Source organism: Plectrocnemia conspersa, unplaced genomic scaffold, assembly GCF_051122295.1.
Source record: "Plectrocnemia conspersa isolate PC_06_02 unplaced genomic scaffold, ASM5112229v1 ptg000008l, whole genome shotgun sequence".
NCBI classification, from domain to species: domain Eukaryota; kingdom Metazoa; phylum Arthropoda; class Insecta; order Trichoptera; family Polycentropodidae; genus Plectrocnemia; species Plectrocnemia conspersa.
Window position 1 is genome coordinate 18,489,929 of NW_028277172.1, and position 22,478 is coordinate 18,512,406.

Sequence of the window (22,478 nt, forward strand, 5' to 3'; positions counted from 1 at the left end):
ATATTGTAATGATGTTTATTGATAAAGAATGAAGATCGTTTCTGTTTTCTATGCACGCATAGTTTATAATATATTTTATAATGCGGCAACATTAAGCCGGCTGTCAAAAGTAAATATGGCGTCCCAGGAGGTGGCTGCCGGCGTCGTCGCCGGTGTGCGAAGGCCGCCTCTAGACGCGTGGACCGTGCGCGAACAGTTATGCTTAGCTTCGGCGGTGACCCGCGCCGGCGACCAGAGCTGGGTCTCCGTGGCCAGGGCGCTACGCCCCTTGGCGGCAACCGCCGACAGACCCTCAGACTGGTTTGGACAGAGAAGTTGCGCCGCTCAATATGGAGCGTTGCTGGAGAAATGCCGTACGCCGCGTCGCAAGAAGCGCTTGCCCGACGGCAGCTCGCCGGCCCCCGCGACCGAGAGCCCTCAAGAGGCGATTCTCAATCGTTTGACCGACGATCGAATTGCAGAGCTGCAAACTTTGATGGCTGAAGATGTGAAACGATACGCATCGCTTAGGGTAAGAGTAAGATACTGACCCGGCATTCTTTTTCCTGTCGATTATAGTTAGTTTAGAAGTTGAACGATTGTGACTTTATTGTACAAAAGTTAGTGTTCAAAATTCAGGTAACAATTGTTGAGATTCGACTGATCATGTCCAGCTTATTTTGACATTATTTGTTTTACATTACTACTACTGACAAAGTCGGCTTTTGTTATATTTTTATAAATATTTCTTTGCTATATATTATTAATTTTCTTGATATTCATTAGAAAAATGAATGAAAGAAACTGAATCCAGGTCTTTCAGATGTTAGTCTTGTAAGTCAGTCTCAGAGGAATGTTTTTCTCTGAATCCCAATTGTTGTTCACACCGAACATTTTGTGAAATAATAAACCCTTTAAAAACAAAACATTGTTGTCTCCAGGATGCACAATAACTTATGTAAGTACAATACATACATACATAAGTAGCTTAGAAGATCTTTTTTGGTCTATTTTGGTCATTGTTTGCATCTGATTTTTGGGTGCTCTAATATGATCATTTTTCTCAAGGATTTGTTCCTAAAGCGCCTTTTTTCAATTAGTAACTTTTAATGAATAATTATTTAGGTTTCCTCTACCTATGTATGTGTATTATATAATATAAAAAAATGCAATAAATATTTCGTAAAAATGTAAATTGTATCCCTTTATCTATTAGAACAAATTTACAAGAATTAAATTCTAATTGTAATTGTAAAAATATTATTAATTTTCATGTTGATAGCTGTAAAAATCTATGCAAACGGTTTTGTAATAACATACTTTTTATTATTACTATCTGTGAGCTTTGCAGTAAAGACGTAAGCAATGGCTCCGAATGATAATTGTGCTTTTACATTTGTGATTGAAATTGATTTCTCTATAAACACATCTGGTCACTTCAGTTAACACGCGTGTCGATATTTTTCGGTTTAGCTCCGGTTTTCAGTTCAGTTCTGTTTCAAAGCACTGGCTATACTCAACATGGCAATTAAAAGATTACAAAAACGTGGTAAAAAATTCCTTCACTAAAAATCTTAGTATTTCAAAATTTTCGTGAATCCAATTAACCCATTGACGCTCAAAAGAAAACTACATATGAAATATGTTTTTATTGTTATTTATTACGACATACTGAGCAAAGAAAAAATTAGATAAATACATATAAAGGAGTACAGTGGGCAGTTTAGGAGTGAAACTGTCCAAAGCGTGGTCGCTCAACACAACGTTTTCTTACAGAGTCCGCAACGCCAGCTACCTCGGTTGTGGTAAATAACACAATGCAATGGTTTTTCGATGCGCTCGGGGTTGTAATCGTTGTTTTTTCGCTATACTTCAAGTATTGTTGATGTCGGATGACTTCGTTATTGTTCGTCGTATGTACCCTCGAGAAATCGTCCGTCTGAACAATAATTGCTCCATATAAATTACCTGTCTAGCTTGCTAAGTAAAACATGCAATCGCCAAGCATTAGAAATGGCCATATCAAGTAAGTAGGTAAAGATTACCCACCACCAATTTTTTTCTCTTATAGGCACCCAGGAAAGACTGATGGACTGATCCATTTGGTCGACGCCACCCATTTCTCTGTTGTAATTTATCAAAAAGTTGTTATCTATTTTGTTTTTTAAATTTTCTCTCTGTCTTAATATAGGCAGAAATTAAGGAGTTGACTTCTAGCTCAATCAATGAGGCTCGTATTAGAGAAATGGCAGCTGCAATGGAAGCAGAAATGCATGCGAAGGAAGTCGAAGCGACCAAACACACACTTTGGTTGCGAGAACGCGAGGAACGTAAAGCCATAATAGAGCGAACTTGGCGTAGATCCGATTCTGATACGCCGCATCCTTCGCCGTTGCTTACGTCTTTACTGCAAAGTTCGGCTCCTGTCCATCAAACGGCCAATCTTGGTGCGTTTACTTTATTTTATATAAATATTAGATTGCCTTACTAATGTTTTATTTGACTATAAAGTTGCAGAAAGTACAAATCGTCCTGTCGTACCGTCCACTATTGCAACGGCCAAACCAGTCGAAAGTATTATGACAAATTTGAGCGATTCGCTGACCGTTCAAATGAACAATAACAAAGTTCTGAATCACGAACTTCAAAAGATCGAACAGATTAAATCCGAGCTTCAGAAGATAGAGCAGAACCTTATCGATGGATCGATGTCGGAATCGATTCTACCACCTTTGCACAACGTTCCTCCGCCTGATTTATCAGCCAAGGATCATTCAAACGTAGAAACGTTGAAAACGCCCGAAAAGATCGATATAGACGATATCGAAATAAAGGCGGAAGATGTGTATGCATTTTCAGACATCGATCTGGATATACCTCCTGTGTCATCCATACATAAAACTCCGACCGGAAGAGCTCAGTCCGATAAGAACTTGTTCAATAAACGAGAACTTTCTAATAACGCCGATATGGAAGATTTGAATTGTTCGGAGCAGGTTAATCTGCAAGAGATCAATATAGCGCCTCAGCAGCAAACTTTATCAGAAATTAGTGAGGCGATTTTGGGAGGCCCGAATGCCATGATAGAAATCACTGATCATTCTAAAGACAATATGGAAAATGATAAAAAGTTAGTTAATATTATAATTACGCAGTACAACAAAGATGAAATAACTCGTTTTATATATATAGAATTACCATTAATAACTAAATACTAATACAAATCGAGCTATTCTATCTTTATTATTGATGGCAATGGTATCATTTAATCGATATGTTTTTATTATTTTAGCAAAGAGGATTCTAGTACAGAAATCAAAGTTGAATCAATCGCACCCGAGACCGATGTCGATGAAAGCTCGAGTGCTCTGATTGAGACAGCTATCATAGAAGAACAGCCCGAAGTTAAGACTGAAGACGATAACGTGTCCGAAGCTACAGTGAACGTTGAAAATAATGAATCTCAAGATGTCGAAACACAGAAGTCCGATAAAGATATCTCCGAAAATTCTACTGAATCGCAATTGACGGATAAAGATGCTGAAAACAAATCTGATTCAAATAAACCTGGGGAATTATTGGAGTCCAATATTGAAACTGACGATGATACTCCAATCGAAGTCATCAAAGAAGATAAACCAGGCAAAACTAAGCGCGACTATTCCAGAAAAAAGACCGAGAAAGACGAACGGTCCAGTCCGCCTAGAGAATTGGAAGGAATGATCAGTAGTAGTAAGATGGAGTTTAGTGATGAGGTCGGTTCGGATAATTCACAAGAGTCAGCCGATAAAAAGATACTCACCAGAAGATTCAGACCTGACCGTTCGTATTATTTTGATATAATGATAATCACTTGAAATATTGTTTTAATCAAAATTATGTTTAGGCGGATCACGTTCCGAAAGTCCAGCCACTCCAACAGATTCTCTACCGAATAGTCCAGCGTCGAATACTACACCTTGCACGTCGACTAGTAATGCATCTTCAAATTCGGCGGAACAAGACAAAGATTATAGAATTTGGAAGAAATCTGTGATTCAAGCTTTGAATAGGTAATTGAATATTTTTAAATATGTTTTTAATAAATATTTGATATTAAATTTAATATTAATTATAGATTACATACGTTGAAGTATGCGTCACTGTTTATGAAACCGATCACAGACGATCAAGCTCCGGGTTATAGTCAAGCTGTGAAGAAACCGATGGATCTTACCACAATCAGGCGTAATATCGATCTCGGAGTGATCAGGTAAATTAATTTTATTCAAGTAAATGTAACCATAAATGATACAATATTTACATTTCAGAACTACTCAAGATTTCCAACGCGACATATTATTAATGCTGACCAATGCTTTAATGTACAACCGCATCGATCACCGAGTTTACACCATGACTCGCGAAACTATCCAAGATGCCATTTCACAAATTACGTTACTTTTGCAAGCTCAAGCTCATGCCGCTGCTGAGAATTTGAACGTGTCTAGACTGACGAGGCCGCCTCGACCGACTTCTAGATCAGCAGGAGCTGCTGTTAAACGAAAGAGAGGCAACACTAGTGGAGGAAATGACACACCGACCAATACCAAAAAACGAAGAGCAGACGATTCCTAGATTTAATTTGCAGGCATATAATTTTGTCAATAAAGTATTTTTTCACTACTTAATCTACGTGTTTTATTTTTATTTTTGGTAAAAACTTATCTGATATATGGCTAAATGATATTCTAATTTTTATTAACTAATAAATTCTTCTTAAATATGTCTTCCGGTTGTCGTATCTTCCAACCTCACAATCAGTGGCGTACGGTGGGTGTTAATATTGGGTGTGCTATAAAAAAAAAAAAAAAACGTACATTTTTTCATTTTTATTAGCCGAGGTTTTGACATGCCTAAACTGCCTTACAGCTTTTTCTCATATATAAATGAATAAATAAACATCAAACCTAATCTAAAATATTATTATATAAAAATATCAAATTTCCAATAAACATAAACTTATAATTATTTATATATAAAATCTAATCTTCTTTCTTTAATCATAAATTTTTCTATTACGCTGTCATAAAAAGTGCTCTTCTTTTTAATATCCATAAGGATCCCTTTTTCTATTGAAATCAAGCTAAGGCCACATAGCCTTTCTTGGCCTTGGGTACTTCGATAACAATTATTAATTCGTTACAGAGCAGAAAATGAACGTTCTGCTGAAGCAGTACTGCTTGGAAGTGTTAATATTAGTTTGCCTAATTTATCTATTTCCTGAAAACCTGACTCAAGATTATTTGTGTTCATAAATTGTACAAGCTCATGAACAGATTTCTCTGCAAATTTAGGTAAATGATAAAGAACAGCAAGCTTATTTTTTAAACTTATATAATCAAATAATGCTCCATAGAATTGTTGCAGTTTGGTAAGTAATTCATTTGGAAATTTTTCTTTATATTGCTCATATTTTTCTTTCTCCAGAAGGTGAAAATATTCCAATTTGGACATTGAAGAAAAACGGTTTTCAATTTGCTTACATATATTATCAACTATTGTATTAAATAGTTGGCCAAACGCGTGCTTTTCTTCAACAAGCAAATCATTACTCAGTCTTGGATAACTTTCTTCCGTTACATAAGAATCCCATAATGTTTCATAATTATTTTCCTGTTCATGTCTGAGTTGTTGCAAAATTTCGGTAACTTTCTTACAGCAATATAATATGTCAAAAGATTTGGATTGTAAAATGTTGTATAACACATCAGTTTTTCCAAAAAGGTTTGAAAATATGTGAGGAAGTTTTCTTGTTTCAAAATCTTCCAAAAAGCTAAGAAAACCTCGTGCTTTTATTACAGTGTCGGGGTCCCATAGTTCACAATTTTTCACGACGTCTCGAAAAAAGTCCGTAAATTCATTTCTGTATTTTTGCACTGTGTTACTTAACCGTGATGTATAATTCCATCTTGTAGGCGTAACAGAAGGAAGTCTTCTAGCTACGAACTCTTGTAAAGCATTTATTCGTTTGGAAGATTTCGAAAAGAATGCAGACAATCCATTTAAAGTTTGAAAGAATGATTTGCACACTTTTATATTGGAAAGACCTTGTTGTAATGTTAAATTCAACATATGAGCATAGCAGTGTGTAAAAATGGCCAGTGGATAAGCTTCGAGTACTTTGGCTTGCAAACCATTAATATGCCCATTCATTACACTCGCCCCATCATAAGTCTGTCCAACTAGTTTTTCTTGAATTTGAAATTCTTCAATTATATTTACAACGTGGCAAAATAAGCCATCGGCTGTTTTATCAGAGCTAACGTCTGTAAAGCCAATAAACCGCTCGTAAACTTTACCTTCATAAACAAAACGCAAAACTGTTGAGAGCTGTGAGTTCGTCATTATATCTGAAGTTTCGTCAAGAATAATAGCGACAAAATTTGCTGAATTTACTTCTTCCTTAATATGATCTTTAATAATATCACCAATCGCTTCTATTATGTCATTCTGTATGGATGGTGAAGTACCACGAAACACCGTTGCAGTATTTAAATGAGTATCCAAAACAGAATCGTATTCTCGAAGTGCATTTAAAAATTCAAGGTAATTTCCTTTGTTTAGTGAATTACAGGATTCATCGTGGCCTCGAAAAGGTTGTTCTTGTTTTCCTAGATATACTACTGCGTCAATCATTCCTTTTAATATTTCTCTATTTTTATGAACTTGTTCATTATGTTGACTTATATTAGCTTTACGTTGAGCGTCAATCATGACTTCAATTCGTTGTTTTCCAAACATTTTGAAAGAAAAAAATGATTGAACGTGTGACTGGGCTCTTTTGTGTTTTTTCAGTGCCGTTATCAGATGACTAAGGTCAGCAAATCCACTTTTACTCCACACGCTTCTTTCTTTGGAAAACAATATACATGGCCAACAGAACAATCTAGATCGAAGTTCGCAGCCTGTTAACCACTCAGTTCATTCATATGATGAAAATGAAAAATGTCTTGTATATTCACATTTATTGTCTTTATGCTTCATAAATAAATTGGGAAGAGGTGGACGTGGTTTGGCAATTTTGATTATCTTCAATTTAATTTCATAACTTCTTTTTGAAAATGGATTATTCAGAATATCTTCAACAGTATTCTTCATCATTATTGGGGTAAATAAAAAAATATAATCTAGAATAGAAAATTAAATATTGATCATATGTAAATAAGATAATAAACTATTTTACGCCAAAATATAAAAAATGAGTGACCTGTTATTGTGATATAATGTAATAAAAAAGCAGCGACGGACGCAAGAGTTTTTGAAGTACGCGCACCAAATTCGAGACCAATTTTACTACTGAGCGCTGCCAACCAACAGATCGACTTCAGCCGTTAAATCTCGGAACAATTTACTTTAGTCGGCGGCCGCGCGCAAGGTCGGCGCGTTATATGTGTTGTTCCAAAACGATCGCTCGCGCGAAAACGTTCAGAGCGAATGACAAATACCAATGCATACTATACACTGCATTTTAAAATTTTATAATTTTGCATACTACTGTATGCAAAATGATGTCGCTTTACGCCCTAAATTTTCTAAATTTCTAAATTTATATTTTAGATGGTTTTGCGGGTGTGCGCCGCACACCTAGCACACCCTGAATATACGCCCCTGCTCACAATATCGAGAAGTACTTCTGTTGCATTAATTTGACTGTCAACATGTCTAATAAAAATAGCAAGCAAAGCTGTATCCCTAATATCTGCTATTTCATCTAGAGCCAATAAGTAATTAGACTTTTTTAAATTGTGTTAAAAGCGTATAGTTTTAGCTTTTACTTGACTGAAAAAGTACAAATAATTATATTTACTTTGGAGCTGCCGGTTCTCATTTTTAACTTTTATTATTTCCAGACATGATGTAATAATTTATTTTTAAAAATAGCTAGAAACTAAAATTAAACAAAATAACTTGATCACATTAGATCAGCAAGTTGTTATATTATTTACCCTAGGTACATACAGTGAGAGGCATAAATATTTTCCTCATTTTAAAGGGGTATATAAAATGAACAAAGCTATCTAGAAAAAACTGTAAATACTTCTGAAAATAAAATAAAAAACAGTTATTTTAATAGGCTTTAGAAATCATATCGGACAAATGGCGGCGGTCTTTGGCAATACAATGCTAAAGACGTTCCCAGAATCTCTGAGACATCTGAGGCAGAATGGCATTGATTTCCTGTCTGATTCTTTTATTCAAATTCTCAAGTAGTCCAGTCAAATAAGGGTTTAACCTCGGAATGAAAGATAACAAGCTGAAATTTTGCACAGACCTTTGTTTTGGCGTTCTAAAGATAGGGTGAAAAGTCTCATAAGATATCGTGTCTGCTAATCAAGATATTAAAGGTCAAAGATCATAAAACTCGTTTTTTTGCAAATATCTCGCCTCCTTTGCGTCGCATGTCATTAGATGTTTCACAAAACTTATAAAAAATAAAATTTTCTACAAGTTTGGAGCAATTTATTTCTTCGTATGGTTAATGGTTTTCGAGATACAGCGCAGGGAGTGGGAAGCGCGCATCCGTTTATAGGATAACGCTATGTAAACTACGGAGCCAGAGTTACCTGCACATTCTTCCACAGTTTCATAGGAAACATCGCAAATTGTTATCTGCTGAATGAACCTATCTAAAGCATTATAACTTTCAATCTCCATATCTTCAAAAATCATCATCGATAATAGCGTATGGGCTCTGATACTTCTTGCAAAAGCGTGACCATCCAACATTTTGTCGACAATTCGAAGCATAAATTGTACTGAGAGCTTCCTTGATTCCGTTTCCATTCATTATATACCCTATGCATACAATAAAAGACATAAGCATATGAAAGCCTCCTAGTTTCACAACTACTCTGGACAAGTCTGAGTTAGCATCTGAAGCTGCTACGATTTCACGTGCTTTTATGTACAACGGCTGATCAAAAGTTATTAAGCATCTTCTTTGTTCATGTTTCTTTGCAGTGTTTATAGTACACTGTAATGTGGTATAAATTGTGTCCATATTACTCGCAGGATGATGAATAAAAGTAAGAAACAGAATCCGAGAAGTTACAAAGTTCTCATTGTTTTTGTAAGTTGTTCAATAAATCCATTCCACCCTGGCAACGGTGAGATATTTTTCCACTTTCCGTACATCCACAACAAATCAACTACATTAAATATTTGTTCGGTTAGTTCTTCTACATCATTAAAATTTCGAACTTGAATCTCTTGCTTAATCCGGGTACGACATGATTTTCATACACTAGAAGGGGTATATGTGATAGTGCTGCTAACTCCTTTGCACTTGGTTTTGTTGTAAATTTCTTTATGCGGTCATCGGATATAACTTCAGATTTTGAAGTTATTATTTATATCATTCCCATTATATGAACAGTATTATAGCCATCAAGAGTATAAATATTTTTCTGCATTATCCGCTGCATACTGTACTAAGGCACTTGACTCTGATGGTTGATTACGAGGCTGTGGGTGATAAACAGCTGAAATTTAACATTTTACAGTATCACTATATGAAGCGAAAAAACCTAAACTTGACAAAACATCCAAAAGTATTTTTGGATGTGTAACGGGACCTCTCACTCCCGCGGTCTCCGACCAACTGAACTCCCGTCCACGTGCGCGTCGCTCCTACACCGTCTTGGCCATAACACCACACGCCCTCCTGATGTCTACATCACGAAGTCTTCCAAGCGGTGTGGGCGTCTTCGACTCCTCGCTGGTCGAGCGGTGGTCTGTGTCTTCTCGGACTGCGCCGTGGACTCCGCTTCTGGATCTTCCATTGCCGGTTGCTCGGATTCGGGTTGGAACGGCGCGCTCCACTGCAGCCAGGATCCTCGGGTCGTGTTAGTGTCTTCCGGTGGAGCCCGTCTCAGGTCTAATACGTGCCGCGGTACGCCATCGACAACTACATTGTTCCGCGATGCGATGTCCGTCACGTACCCTGAAGTCCACTCTTCCGTGCACGACGGGCGCGTAGGCTTGATCAGGACTCTCTCGCCCACCGTGAAAGGTGATTGCACTGGGGATGGCTCGGGCCTTGGTGCTAAGGGGTGTCTCCATTCGTACTTGTGTAGCAGCCTCGCTGGGGTAGAGTCCTCCTCCGCCGCATCTCTAGCTGCTATATTGTACCAGAAGACGGCCTGGAGTGGAGATATCTTGCTCCTAGCTGCCGTCCTCTTTATCGTCCTATGGTGCCTCTCTACGATGCCGTTTCCCTGCGGTCGGTACGCCGCTCTGAAAAGACGCCGTGCATTCCACTTCTCGCACATGACTGCCGTCTTCTCTGATCTGAACGACGTACCGTTGTCCATCAGCAGCTCCCGTGGGGGGCCCCTCTCCAAGAATATTTCTTCAAGGTGCTGCACTATCTCCGTCGCGCACTCTGATCGGAGTTCTCTCCAAATGCCGAACCTGGACGGACCGCAGTCCACGATCGTCAAGAAGCGACGACCCTCGTAGTGCGTCACGTCGACTGCCAGCCTCGTCTAATTTTCGTTCACGTTGAGCGCTCCAGGTTCGTGTGTGACTGGATGAGGATCGATCATGCGGCATCTAGCGCATTCACGCACACACTTCTCCACTTCTCGGCGCGTTATAGTGCGGTCCACCATCCGGGCAAGTTGAAGGCTGCGATCTACGCCGAAGTGGTGCAGCTCGTGCAGATCCTTAACAGAGGCAGCACAGACTGTCTCGCTCGCTCTCTCTATCCAGCTCTTCTTCACGCGCGTCAGCGCATCCGCTTTGTTTTTCTCTGATGCGACGTGGTAGACGGTCACTTTTAATCCGTACTCGTCGAAGAGCTCTCGCAGCACGCCTATTCGTCTCTTCACCAGCATCTCCGCTGCGCCGGATGCTTTCGCTCTCGATCCCGCTCCGCAGGCCGACCGCAGCCAACTCACAACGGTTGCGGAATCTGTCATGATGTCCAGTCGCTGGACTTCCCATTTTATGGCGAGATTTACGCCTCTCACGACCGCGTCTAACTCCGCAACGTTAATGTGGCTCGCGTCAGTCGGCTTCCTCAACCATGCTGCGTCTTCGACGATTTCTCCACCTACTTCAAGCGCGACGCCAAACGCAATGGAGCTTGCGTCACACCAAATTTTGGCGTAGGCCGTGTTCACTACGCCCCACGGTCCTCGCACCGGGTCCTCCTTACGCACGCGCTCCACAATCTCGCCAAGCATACGATATGCCCTCTTGCCGATCGCGTCTTCCCAGGCCTCCCCTTCGCACGCTCTTTTAACGTAGCTACACGCCACTCGTAGCCAGTTGCCTACTGGGTAGTGGCCAACCAGCCTGCCGCATATAGAGAACAATTCTCGTCTGGTCATTGAAGGTCCTCCCTCTACATCTGGCACTGCGTTTCCCCGCCTGAACTGCAGCCGTCCGCTTCTGTCTCTCTCGATGCGGAGTCCCAGCGCTCGCCCTCCTTCCAGGCTCTCGGTAGGTTTGGCCTTAAGGCCGTACGCACTAAGAAGCGCCTCAACTTTGCAGACCTTCACGACGCTCTCGTCGACAATTATGTCGTCGATGTAGCTATCCGTTCCCCGACGCACATCTGGGTCTTGCGCCAGCACGTATTCTACGATCTTCGACATAATTTTTGGTGCGCTGCTTAGCCCAAAACCGAGCCTTGTTAGGCAGTAGGTGCGCCCTCTAAATCGTACGAGCTGGTGCTTCCAGAGATCTTTGTGAACGCGCACCTGCAAATACGCCGCTTGAAGATCGATCAGCTGCAACGGCCCTTTCATACGCCTCCATTTCCGGAGCGTCTCGTCGCACGCCGGCGCGTCCATCCCAGGGTTGCACTTCACCGTGGCGTTCAATTCGCGGTAGTCCAGAACCGGTCGCACTTTGCCCTTATTAGGCTGCGCCACGGCCATAAGCGGCAGAACTCCGCCTTCTTGCCCTCTCCACGGTTGCAGCAGGCCATCGTCGATCCATCTCCTCACCTCAGCGTCGAACTGCTCCCGCAGCTCTGGTCGGTCAGTGCTTCCATAGTTCGGCACCTTGTTTCTCAGCAGCGCCGGCCCGTCCTTCCACTCCCACTTGATGGTCCACGCGTCGCCGTCAAACTCCACTTCGAAATCGCCGTCTTGAATTATCGCCCTCTGAGACGTCACTGCGGCTGCGGATATTTGTCTCCCTCTCGGGCGGTCCTCCCAGAACTGCCCCGCCGATCGCCGATCCCTTCCTTCAAGCGCTTGTACGCCGTCCCGGTCGATGGTCACTCCTCCTAGCGACGCGATAACGTCCATCCCCAGCACCACGTCTGCCCCCGCAAACAATTTGCTGATTATTAGGTACGACGTACGAACACTTCTTCCGAGCACCTGTGTATCCGTTCGCACTGTCCCAACGCACTTAACCCGGGAACCGTCCACCGCAATGATTGACACATCGCCCTGCGTCGTCGCCCGACAGAGTCCCGCGCGCATCACACTTCGCGAACACCCAGTGTCTATGAGCGCCCGCACTCGCCGTCGACCGACAATTGCGTCAACGATCGGCAACGCCGCTATTCCCGCACCGAAGAGGCCGCCGACGCACCAGCCCCCCGCAGCCCGTTTCCCGGCTTCTTGCAACCTCTCGAGACGTGGCCTTCCTCTCCGCAACGCCAACACCGGATCACTTCAGCGGTCGACTGCGCCTTATCTGCGTCCCCGCACACTCGGGCCATGTGCGGTCCGCCGCACCGGTAACACCGTAAGCTCGCTCGCCGCGCCTGCCCGCCGGCAACGTCGCGTCCCGGCTTGCTTCGCGACGCTACCACCGCCGCCACGTTGGCGCTCTCAACGATATCGCCGCGGAAACCCGAAGGCGGCCCCTCGCGATGAGGATCCCTAGACGTACTCCTCAGCAACGGTCTCGTCGCGTTGATCAGCTCCGCCGTCGACAGTTTCCAGTCGGGGTCGCGAACTCGTATGGCGTTCGCTACCTCGGCGGGCAACCCGAACAGAAAATGCCGCATCAGGAACGCCCCGTCCGTGATTCCGGCGTTCGCGGCCGTGCGCCGAAGCTCCTCCATGAACACTTCGGGCGGTTCCCCGTCCCACCGCATCCCCTGCAACTTCCTATATGCGTCAAGCGGTTCCAATCCGAACGCCTTGACCAGGGTAGCCTTCAGTTGCGTGGCATCCGTTCGCACACCTTCGACCGCTTGGGCGTAGACGACGCTCGCGCGTCCTTCCAGGAACAGCGGCACGATCGGCGCGATGTCCAGCACGCCGCGCAGCTTCGCGGCCATCTCCAGCTTCGTGAACCACGCGTTCACGTCGCCCTCGCCGTCAAACGGCTTCACAACGTCCACGAATCTTATCTCGCCCGCCATGACACGGCTGCCGAAATAGCTTGTAACGGGACCTCTCACTCCCGCGGTCTCCGACCAACTGAACTCCCGTCCACGTGCGCGTCGCTCCTACACCGTCTTGGCCATAACACCACAGGATGTTTGGCCTATCTGTATTTCTTCTATGAAGAAATACAGATAGGCCTATTAATAACTGCGAAGAAAAGGACCGTTTTCGTATGGAAGTCATTATAGCATGACTTATAGCTGTGTATTTCGTTTTAAAATGCCCCGTCTTTCCTTTTCTGTTCTTTATGATAACTTCTTGCAGAAAATGTAATAAAGTTTTCGGAATTTCTTCATTAATATTTTACTCGGGGGCGGATAGGACTTGGTCTCAACAACAGAAGATCGAATATCTTCTTTAATAATCGCCGCAGCAGCTTCCACTATGCGCAAGTGTTCTTCTTCCAAAGTGCCTTTTTTATTTTCATACCAAGCTATGGATAAAATTTAAGCTTGAGCATCGCGAAAAGAAAAAATAGGGAATGATCCAATCTTCGTTGTAATTATAATATCAGTTAAATATTTTTCTCTTAATTTGGAAATGATCTTCTTATCATCTGGTACATACTCCGTAAGGACATCTCTCAACTCTTTCAATTTTTTCGCACAAATTTCACGTCGAACAATATTTCATTCTTAATTCCTAATAATACAATGAAGAAAGTAATAAAATTATGGTTCAAACGACTTGCCGAGACCACTTTTTTCACGATTGTTTACTTTTTCAAAGCTTATACCAAGTTAAGCAGGTAGAAATACTCGCTAGATTCTATAAACGGATGTACGCCTCCCACTCTTCGCGCTATATCTCAAAAACAGTTAATGATACAAAACAAATATTTTAACCAAACTTGTAGAAAATTTTATGCTTTACAAGTTTTGTAAAGCATCTAATGACGTGCGACGCATAAAACGCGAGATATTTGCAAAACACAAATTTTGTGACCTTTGACATCTTGATTAGCAGACACGATATTTTATGAGATTTTTCACCCTGTCCTTAGAACATCAAAACAAAGGTCTGTACAAAATTTCAGCTTGTTATCTTTCATTCCGAGATTTAGCCTTTATTTCGCCTTATTTGAAATTAAAGAGATTGATGATGGAGTTTGAAAACCTATTCCTTAGTAAGTCACACGATCTCCACTGATATGGAAGTAAGCCTCATCGCTACCTGGAAGAACAGCTTTAAAAATCATTCCATATTAAATTATTTAAAAAAAAATTGATTTAAAATATTTATTTATAAAAAAAAACAGATATAAAATTAGGTTATGGTACATAATTATAATTCAATACGAATACAATTCGTGTATTTTTTCCACGTATAATAAATTTCAATAATAAAAACAAGAGTTAATACTTTTTTTAAATACACATATTTTATAAAATTCAGATCATTATCATTATTAAAAAAATAAAGATTTCTCAATTCGACGTTTTTGTGAAACGAAAGATGGCATTACTTTTAATAATAATATTAAAAGTAACCTATGTCACATTCATTTAAAATTTAATTATAAACATCACAATAAAATATATTCATATATTATAAAATTATACTTTATGGAATGTTATCGTCAAATACGATTAATTCAAATTGAAACATCGATTCAAAGCTTTATTGTACAGTGTTATTCGATACTTCATTCTTATATAAATTATCATAATAATTACACAAAATGGCAAATATAAAAATATATTTCAGTCGGTTAAACAATAACTTTATATATAAATAATTTATTTATTGCGATGGTATTTGTCCTGTCTGTAAGTATCTTCTGAGTTCTTCTTGCGTGTCGAATATCATAACGGGGAACGGCGATCCAGGCACGAGTTTTCCTGCCCATTTCACCTCAACTCTATAATCTCCAGGTTCGGTCGGATCAAACTTGCAAAGAATCGTTCGGTCCTTTTGACTTTCTCTCTGCATCTCGACTCTGAAAGCTCCTTTCGGACCTCTGACTCTCACAGTCAACTGTCCTGCTCCGGCTCCCCTAGTATCGCAAATGAATCTCGATTGGAATGTCGCTAAAACGCCTGGTTCTATCCCGGGGCCATAAACGCGTACCTAAAAGCAATTCATTATAAATTATTCATAATAAAAATATTGATATAAATCTAAAACATACTTTAGAAGCATCCGGTGCTCCGGCGACTCGTAGTTGGAACGGAGATCCTGGAACGTGTTCTCCGGCGTATTTCACTGTCAATTGATGCTTTCCTGGTTCTTGAGGCTTGACGTTCAATGTGAATGTTGCATCACCGTGTTCGTATAATTCGCAATATGCTACTTTATTTGGCCCTAGAAATATTATTTATATTAGAATGATGTAATTATAGTTATTTTATTTATATTTTATTAATATACCTGTGCAATGAGCGGTTAATTCACCAGGACCTGCCCTGCGAGTGTCGATCCAAGATCTGATCTCTTTACCGACGACACCTTGCGATAATCCGACACCTGAACATGTGACGAGAGAAGCGTCAGCTCCACCAGATACGACTATCGATAGAGGACATCCTAAACAAATTGAAAACGAGTCATGAATGTTCAGAAGCTTTTAAATACTAAGTCATTGATGAAATACATACCTTTAACGAGCCTATTATCCCACAAGACTCGCAATAAATAATGACCAGGAGTCGGGGCTGTGTATGAAGCTCTCCAAAGAGCCGGTCCGGCTCTTGTCAAAGCAACACCGACGGCTCTCGAAAGCGATCTAGATTGCAATATAACTTCCGGTTGACCACCTCCGGCTTGTGACCCATCTAAAATTAAAAAATAAATAAAGATTTAATCTACATATTGATTTAAAACAATAAAAGTATGCAGTACATATATTTATTTATTTATTACAAATCTGACCTTCATGGCTTGAATTGTTATTGTTATAAGAATAGTAATAAGATAATATTCTTTATCTTGAATATTTTAAATTCTTGTTAATTATATTTTAAAAATACGTGAAAGTAAATATAATAGTTATAAAGCTAGTAAACATGATCAGCCACAGTGACATTGTGCTTTTAATTTATGATTAAAATCAATTTATTCACTTCTTCCGTGCAAAGAGAGAAGCTGCTGCTGAAATTCATTACAACTTTGTACCTGTTTTTGGCAATAAACTTACGAAGAGGCAAAATATGTCATAAAAATTTAGTGAAAAAGACAATTAAAAATTAATGTGTAGAGACGTCATTGAGGCAAATCTCTAAGCCAAATATATCTTGATCAGTGATAAAACTAACGAAGTTTTAAAAATACAATTTAAAAACCGTACCTATCGTGAACTGTGCAACTTCTCCTGTATGTGCCGCAGCAAGACCTCGTCCAGCCAGCAACACGCGTTCAGCTGGTCCTGAGCCTGCACTGGCACTTCCGGCAGCTGCGTGGGCAGTTTTAGGTGCGCCTCCCACAGCCGCTCCACTATACGTCAATTCCAAAGACATTTCGTCAGGATTGCCTTCTATCGTCGATAAAGATACAACGGCTCTGCTATTTACAGTTTCAACAGCTTAAAACAATATCGAATCATTATTTCAATTCTTCACTACTATAACACATCTATTTAATTTACTTACGAACATGCCTTCCATTGAGAAGACACTCCAACTGTCCAGGTCCTGCGTTTGACGTATCAAACACTAACTTAGCAGGCACTCTGACTCTTCCAGAATCGTCTAAATGCAACGCCCAGCCTCCGACCAGAGAAACTTGAGACGTGTCAATCACTTTCAACTCCCACGGACTACCAGGAAGAGGTCCTTGTCGTGGACAACTAATACGAATCTCGTAAAGTCCGACGTACAACGGTATGTATGTACAACGCCATTCCCCATTTGATCCTTGAGAAACGACGCAATCCAACAGTTGACCTGAACCGCCTTGATCTTCGGGCGAAGATAGTTTTTCGATCTATGAATCATATTTTGTTGATACGTATTAAATATATTTAATTAATAATATTTAATATCCGCTGATTTAACGCAATACCTGAACATTTGGTTGAACGTCGTGCGATATAACGGTGAAAGCGGCTTCTTTACCGACATGAGCAGCTTGAAGACCAGTACCTAAAGCTCGCGCTGCAGATGCAGATCCTGTACTCACACCTCCTCCGATAACTCCAAGAGATAAAGGACTACCAGCCACTCCAACTCCTATATTTTTAACTTGTTATTATATATTCTAATTTGTTGTGTATTACAAAAAAAAATAATCTGACCTCCGTATGTGATGTACAATCTATAATGCCCTGCCATAGTCGGTAACAATTGCACGTGGTGTTCTCCATCTCCTTGAGCTGTGATGTTCAATGGTAGACTTTGACCTAACGGACTCGTGGCGGTTACATCTAATTCTGCTATTCCAGCGTCAGAATGAATGACTGAAATTAATTAACAGTTTATAAATATATACAATAATATCTATATTTGTTTAAATATATAGTCATTTTTAAATAAAATGACATTACATCTAGGTACCCCTAATATTACATTTATATACATGGTTTTTAGTAGGAAAAGTTTGCTTTCCATTGATTTTTCAATGGTTACAATATTAGTATTATGTAAATAATAAGTGTAATACCTGCAAAACTGACTGGTGTATGAACGCTCACATTTCCTTGAGGAACGTTTGAGAGAGATACTTTAGCTGGATCAAATGATTGGCATGAGAATGGACTTCCAGAGACTGGTTTCGATAGATGCAACACCTCTGAAAAATTATATGTTTGTATACACAAAATATTTTATATTAAATTTATGCAAAAATTATTTTGCTTATTAAACATAAAAGACACAGTCACACCATTTTCAATAGATAAACTTCTTTGCATTTTATTATATTTTTAGCTATTGCAATTATTCAGCGATCTTAAAACGATAACAAAACTTCAAAAATCATTTCCAAAAAGAGCTTCCAGCATAATAATCACAAATTTTCTACATTGTAAACTATGTTCATATCACGTTGTAGTCACCATCTTAGCAGATATGTTGAATTATTTTGAAGCAAATAAATTATACTCTAATTCGATGAGTAATACAAATATGAATACCTATGGTGCATTGTCCAACTTGTGAAACTGTGAATTCGGCCTGCAACTGTCCTGATTTTGTCTGATAGCACCTGTAAATTAAAATATAAAGGTAATGAATACTATATGATGCGTATATCTACAGTTTTGTGATAAATCAGGTTGTTTATTACCTGACTGGTAAAGCGATTCCACCAGGACCTGATACAACGACGTCAAACTCCCTAGCCGGTCTTCCCAGTGTGTCGATGCTGAACGTGCTCACTTGTCCGACTTTAGCTTGATACAATCCCAAACCAGATGCTGTCACTTCTTGTCCGACGGCAGGAGGTAAAACATTAGGTCTCAACGGACGTCTCGAAACGGGCACGCCATTATAAAATAGAGTAACAGTATGAGGAGCTGCTCTGCTAGGATGATACACCAATTCATGTCGGCTGCCTTGTGATCGTACCGAATGCGGCACACTTGCACCGCCGCATCTCACTAGAGCTGTTAAAATGCCAGATCCGGCTTCGGCTACTGATATCGTTATTATAGCTGGTCTATGACAGTAAGCATCTCCGATAGACAAAACTTTAATCAGACTCGTATCGAAGACGTTCACGCTCTTAGCCGATATGATAGAACCGGACGAGTTCAATATCCTCACATTATAATGCCCAATCTGATCAGTTTTGAACTCAGCCGTTCCATGGTTGGTCGTGTGCGATACCGTTTTGCCATCAGGTCCGATTATTTCCACCGAATGCGAAGTCGTTGGTAAATCTACTGTTGCCATTCCGCCGATTTGTACGTGATTCACAGTCTCGTGGACGTCGCATGTGAACGGACTTCCAGGAACGGCTGCTTCATTGAACGTGATGTTGACGAAATGGGGCTCGCAGGTTTGTGGTATAAATGTGACATCGTATAGACCTCGAGCACAAGCAACAACCTCGGCTTTGACGGTAGATTGAGCAGTGGACACGACTAATTCTAAAGTGCCTTCTCCGGCGTTAGCTGCATCGACACTGAAAGTCACAGGTTTTCCTACTTCGCCTTGGATCGACTCGCCTAAACTGAGACCTTCGACCATTCCTTCGAGACCTCCGGCTCCTAAACCGGTGACTCTGACTTTATCCACATCGTATACGTTGCACGTAAAGGGAGACCCTTGAATGTGATGAGAAGGACCAGCTGTGATGGATATTTGATGTCGACCAACTTGCTCTGGTAGCCATCTAGCAGTCCAAGCTTCGGCTGAAGGTCCGGAAGTGAGACGGGCTCTAACGGTAGCACCACCAGGTCCGGCTACTGATACTTGAGGTTCACCACCTGTTTACATAATAAATGTTAGATATATTATGTATCTAAATATATACATATATATTATATAGTTACCAGCAAATCCAGTCAATTGGATCTCTGCGTTATGTCCTCTTTGAGCCGATCGAAGGGTAGATCCTCTAGCGCGAGCAGCAGAAGGCGCTCCGCCCCCTGAGGGTCCGACTGCGCATGTGAACGGTGAACCAGGTACAGCTCGGCCATTAAATCTGACCGATAGTGAATGAGGAGCTGCTTCGGTGGGTTTAAAGTTGACCTAAAAATATTTTATTATTATATTTTTAATAAATAATCTGCAGTACGTTATATTGCACTTCATTATTATGTGTAGTTTTAAGCTTTTGAGCTTTTGTTTTCTGTTGGTTAGATAAGCTTACTGTCGATGTTAATTTGTCCACTATGTCTTAAAAATATGATAGCGATATTACTACAGATTTCTGATATAAGAGTGTTGGTCAAAATATATTTAAGAAGACGCAAAAATATTCGTCACTTCTCTGAAGTTAAAAATTCACGTCAAAAGCAGTAAAATCGTGACGGCGTCGGGACGATTTTATTGCTTTTTTTTTTATTGATTTTGACTTATGAGAAGGAAAAAGTGATAAGGGGTGACTCATCGATGGATATTTCACACTCATAGAATCTTAATTCATAACTTTTATAGTAAATGTACACTACTAATTATAAATATATACTACTATTTTAAAAACATAACTATGAATTGTATTATATTAATTGAAATTTGGAATTGCATTATAATTATTTTTACTTTTATAAGTATTATATAAATACCTTGAATCTTGCATTGCCTTCGCTCTGTACATAATTAGGTACATTTCTACCAGCAACAGCTACTATGATCTCTAAATTACCGGCACCTATAGAAAAAAAGATAGCATTAATAAATAATTCATAATGTTATATAGATAAATATATAAGAAAATACAAACCAGCTTGTGAGGCATTGATTGTAAAGCTGACTGGTTTACCGACAGTTCCTGGCATTATATCGGTTACCGAGACACGTTCAGCTGAATATGCCTTCAATAAAAATGGACTGCCTTCTACGTGTCCTCCTTGCGGTAAACGCACCTAAATATATATAGATTAAACATTATTTATTCAGTATTAATATTGAAGATCATCTCTATTACCTCAATGCTGTGATCTCCTACGTCGATAGGTGTGAATCGTATTTTAAACTTTTGATTGACGGCAGTCGTGCCGAATTGATCTTCTTCACTTTCATCGTTTGGTACGACCTGAGATGAGACTGGTCTGCGTGCAGGACCTAATATTTCTACTGTCGGTGCAGCTGTACTTTCAACCATAAATTCGCAAGTGGATCCAACGGAAACCTTTTCGAGGCTTTCAACATCGACGACTCTTGCCGGTGAAGATATTTGACATTGAAAAGGACTTCCTGAAAGTCATAAAAGTATGATTAATCTTTTAGTAGTGCTTGATGATAATATCAGTGCCATAAACTTTAATTCTACTATCAATCTCGATCGTGCATTTACTGTAATGCTCGTCATTGAATGTATTTTTTTATTAATACCTGGTACATCTTGCCCGTTGAAGCGTAAATCAACAGTATGCGTGGTAGGTTCACGTGGCGTGAAAGATATGGCATACGTGTGCTGACCCTGAGCTTGCGCCGAAGTCGGCACTCGTCCTCCGTTCACCGTCACCTCTAAATTTCCCGGTCCAGCTTGAGATGTCTCAACTGTACATAAGATTAGTAGCATTAAATAACATGTAACTAAAAGTGCATTAAAATAGAGCAATAAACTAACCCAAGAATGTAACCGGTTTTCCAACTGTTCCACTAGCAACTTCCTTTACTTTGATTGCGTTAACATCGTAAACCTAAAATTGCCACATTATAATGATGTTTAAGATTTATATGATGTATTTAAAAATAACGGAGACCTTCGCTGCGAATGGACTTCCTGGTGTCGCCTGTCCTTGCACCATAACGTTGATACGGTGTTCTCCGACCGATCTCGGTACGAACTCAGCCTTAAACAGTCCGTCGCCGGTCTGCTGTACCGTCGCCGGGACGCTGGATCCATTAGGACCTTTAACGCAGCACAACCCAATTTTATAGCCAGCCAGTCAGTCCGATCATCATCATCATTCAGCAAAGATATTTCAATGTCTTGGAGGTTTGTCATGTTTTTTTTATTGTCAAATCGATTTTAAACGGTTTTATATGGTTTAAAAGCAATGTTACTCACATAAAAAATCAGTAATCACCTTAACCGTTTTATGATCAAAGCTCATTGTAAAAGCGACGCCTACTTAATGACGCAATAAACGACTATATTCTATGGCAGTTTGATTATATAATTATAAAATTATTTAAATACCTATGTATAATTACATGCAAATATCTTATGATTAAATCTTAAAGAACAGCATTTTTAAACCTCATCCAGCCTTCTTTCACAACCCAGTTGGAAAAGTTTTGGACATATTAAAATAAACTCTTATTCGACTGATGGATGTGGTATAAAACTGTTGTATAAATATGACTAATAAAATATAATATATCTATCAATATTAGATAATTTATAATTAGATGCATCAGTATGATTAAACTCATTTGAGTAGTAGTCGCATAAAATATTGTTGAATACTATTAAAAATATAATTTTAATAGGTTATAGCATTTGTATGTATACTTACGTTTAAAGCATTACAATATTCCAATCGCC

At 40.0% G+C, this 22,478-nt stretch overlaps 3 protein-coding genes across 4 annotated transcripts in view; 1 reads left to right on the top strand and 2 right to left on the bottom strand.

Moving 5' to 3' along the window:
• The first annotated feature begins 102 nt into the window (after positions 1-102).
• Positions 103-4,649, top strand: LOC148233261 (bromodomain-containing protein 8-like). The gene is made up of 7 exons (XM_088189702.1): positions 103-511; positions 2,171-2,426; positions 2,491-3,109; positions 3,272-3,801; positions 3,866-4,031; positions 4,097-4,231; positions 4,290-4,649. The coding sequence occupies exons 1-7, from the start codon at positions 116-118 to the stop codon at positions 4,594-4,596; spliced, it is 2,409 nt and encodes an 802-aa protein (XP_088045828.1). The 5' UTR covers positions 103-115; the 3' UTR covers positions 4,597-4,649.
• A 5,859-nt stretch (positions 4,650-10,508) lies between these two features.
• Positions 10,509-12,284, bottom strand: LOC148233262 (uncharacterized). Its single transcript, XM_088190708.1, has one exon. It carries the CDS (start codon positions 12,282-12,284, stop codon positions 10,509-10,511), a length of 1,776 nt encoding a protein of 591 aa, XP_088046834.1.
• A 2,322-nt stretch (positions 12,285-14,606) lies between these two features.
• Positions 14,607-22,478, bottom strand: part of jbug (filamin-type immunoglobulin domains fbug) — a 59,405-nt gene continuing 51,533 nt past the window's right edge. For both annotated transcript variants that reach the window (XM_088190863.1, XM_088190865.1), the window contains 18 exons: positions 21,691-21,839; positions 21,555-21,627; positions 21,317-21,484; positions 20,910-21,178; positions 20,706-20,847; positions 20,548-20,633; positions 19,813-20,011; positions 18,603-19,746; positions 18,451-18,521; positions 17,979-18,107; positions 17,614-17,775; positions 17,382-17,548; positions 16,970-17,303; positions 16,669-16,902; positions 15,980-16,156; positions 15,753-15,908; positions 15,514-15,686; positions 14,607-15,452 (listed from right to left, as the gene is read on the bottom strand). In XM_088190863.1, coding sequence (XP_088046989.1) covers positions 15,126-15,452; positions 15,514-15,686; positions 15,753-15,908; positions 15,980-16,156; positions 16,669-16,902; positions 16,970-17,303; positions 17,382-17,548; positions 17,614-17,775; positions 17,979-18,107; positions 18,451-18,521; positions 18,603-19,746; positions 19,813-20,011; positions 20,548-20,633; positions 20,706-20,847; positions 20,910-21,178; positions 21,317-21,484; positions 21,555-21,627; positions 21,691-21,839 — 4,160 coding nt within the window. In that variant the 3' untranslated portion in view covers positions 14,607-15,125. The remainder of the gene's footprint in view (positions 15,453-15,513; positions 15,687-15,752; positions 15,909-15,979; positions 16,157-16,668; positions 16,903-16,969; positions 17,304-17,381; positions 17,549-17,613; positions 17,776-17,978; positions 18,108-18,450; positions 18,522-18,602; positions 19,747-19,812; positions 20,012-20,547; positions 20,634-20,705; positions 20,848-20,909; positions 21,179-21,316; positions 21,485-21,554; positions 21,628-21,690; positions 21,840-22,478) is intronic.

Excerpts from the sequence above, each read along its gene's own strand:
- LOC148233262 (XM_088190708.1), bottom strand. The coding sequence starts at position 12,284 with ATGGACGTTATCGCGTCGCTAGGAGGAGTGACCATCGACCGGGACGGC.
- LOC148233261 (XM_088189702.1), top strand. The coding sequence starts at position 116 with ATGGCGTCCCAGGAGGTGGCTGCCGGCGTCGTCGCCGGTGTGCGAAGG. Across the intron at positions 3,110-3,271 it reads AATATGGAAAATGATAAAAA|CAAAGAGGATTCTAGTACAG; the intron begins GTTAGTTAATAT and ends TTATTATTTTAG. Across the intron at positions 4,032-4,096 it reads GTGATTCAAGCTTTGAATAG|ATTACATACGTTGAAGTATG; the intron begins GTAATTGAATAT and ends TATTAATTATAG.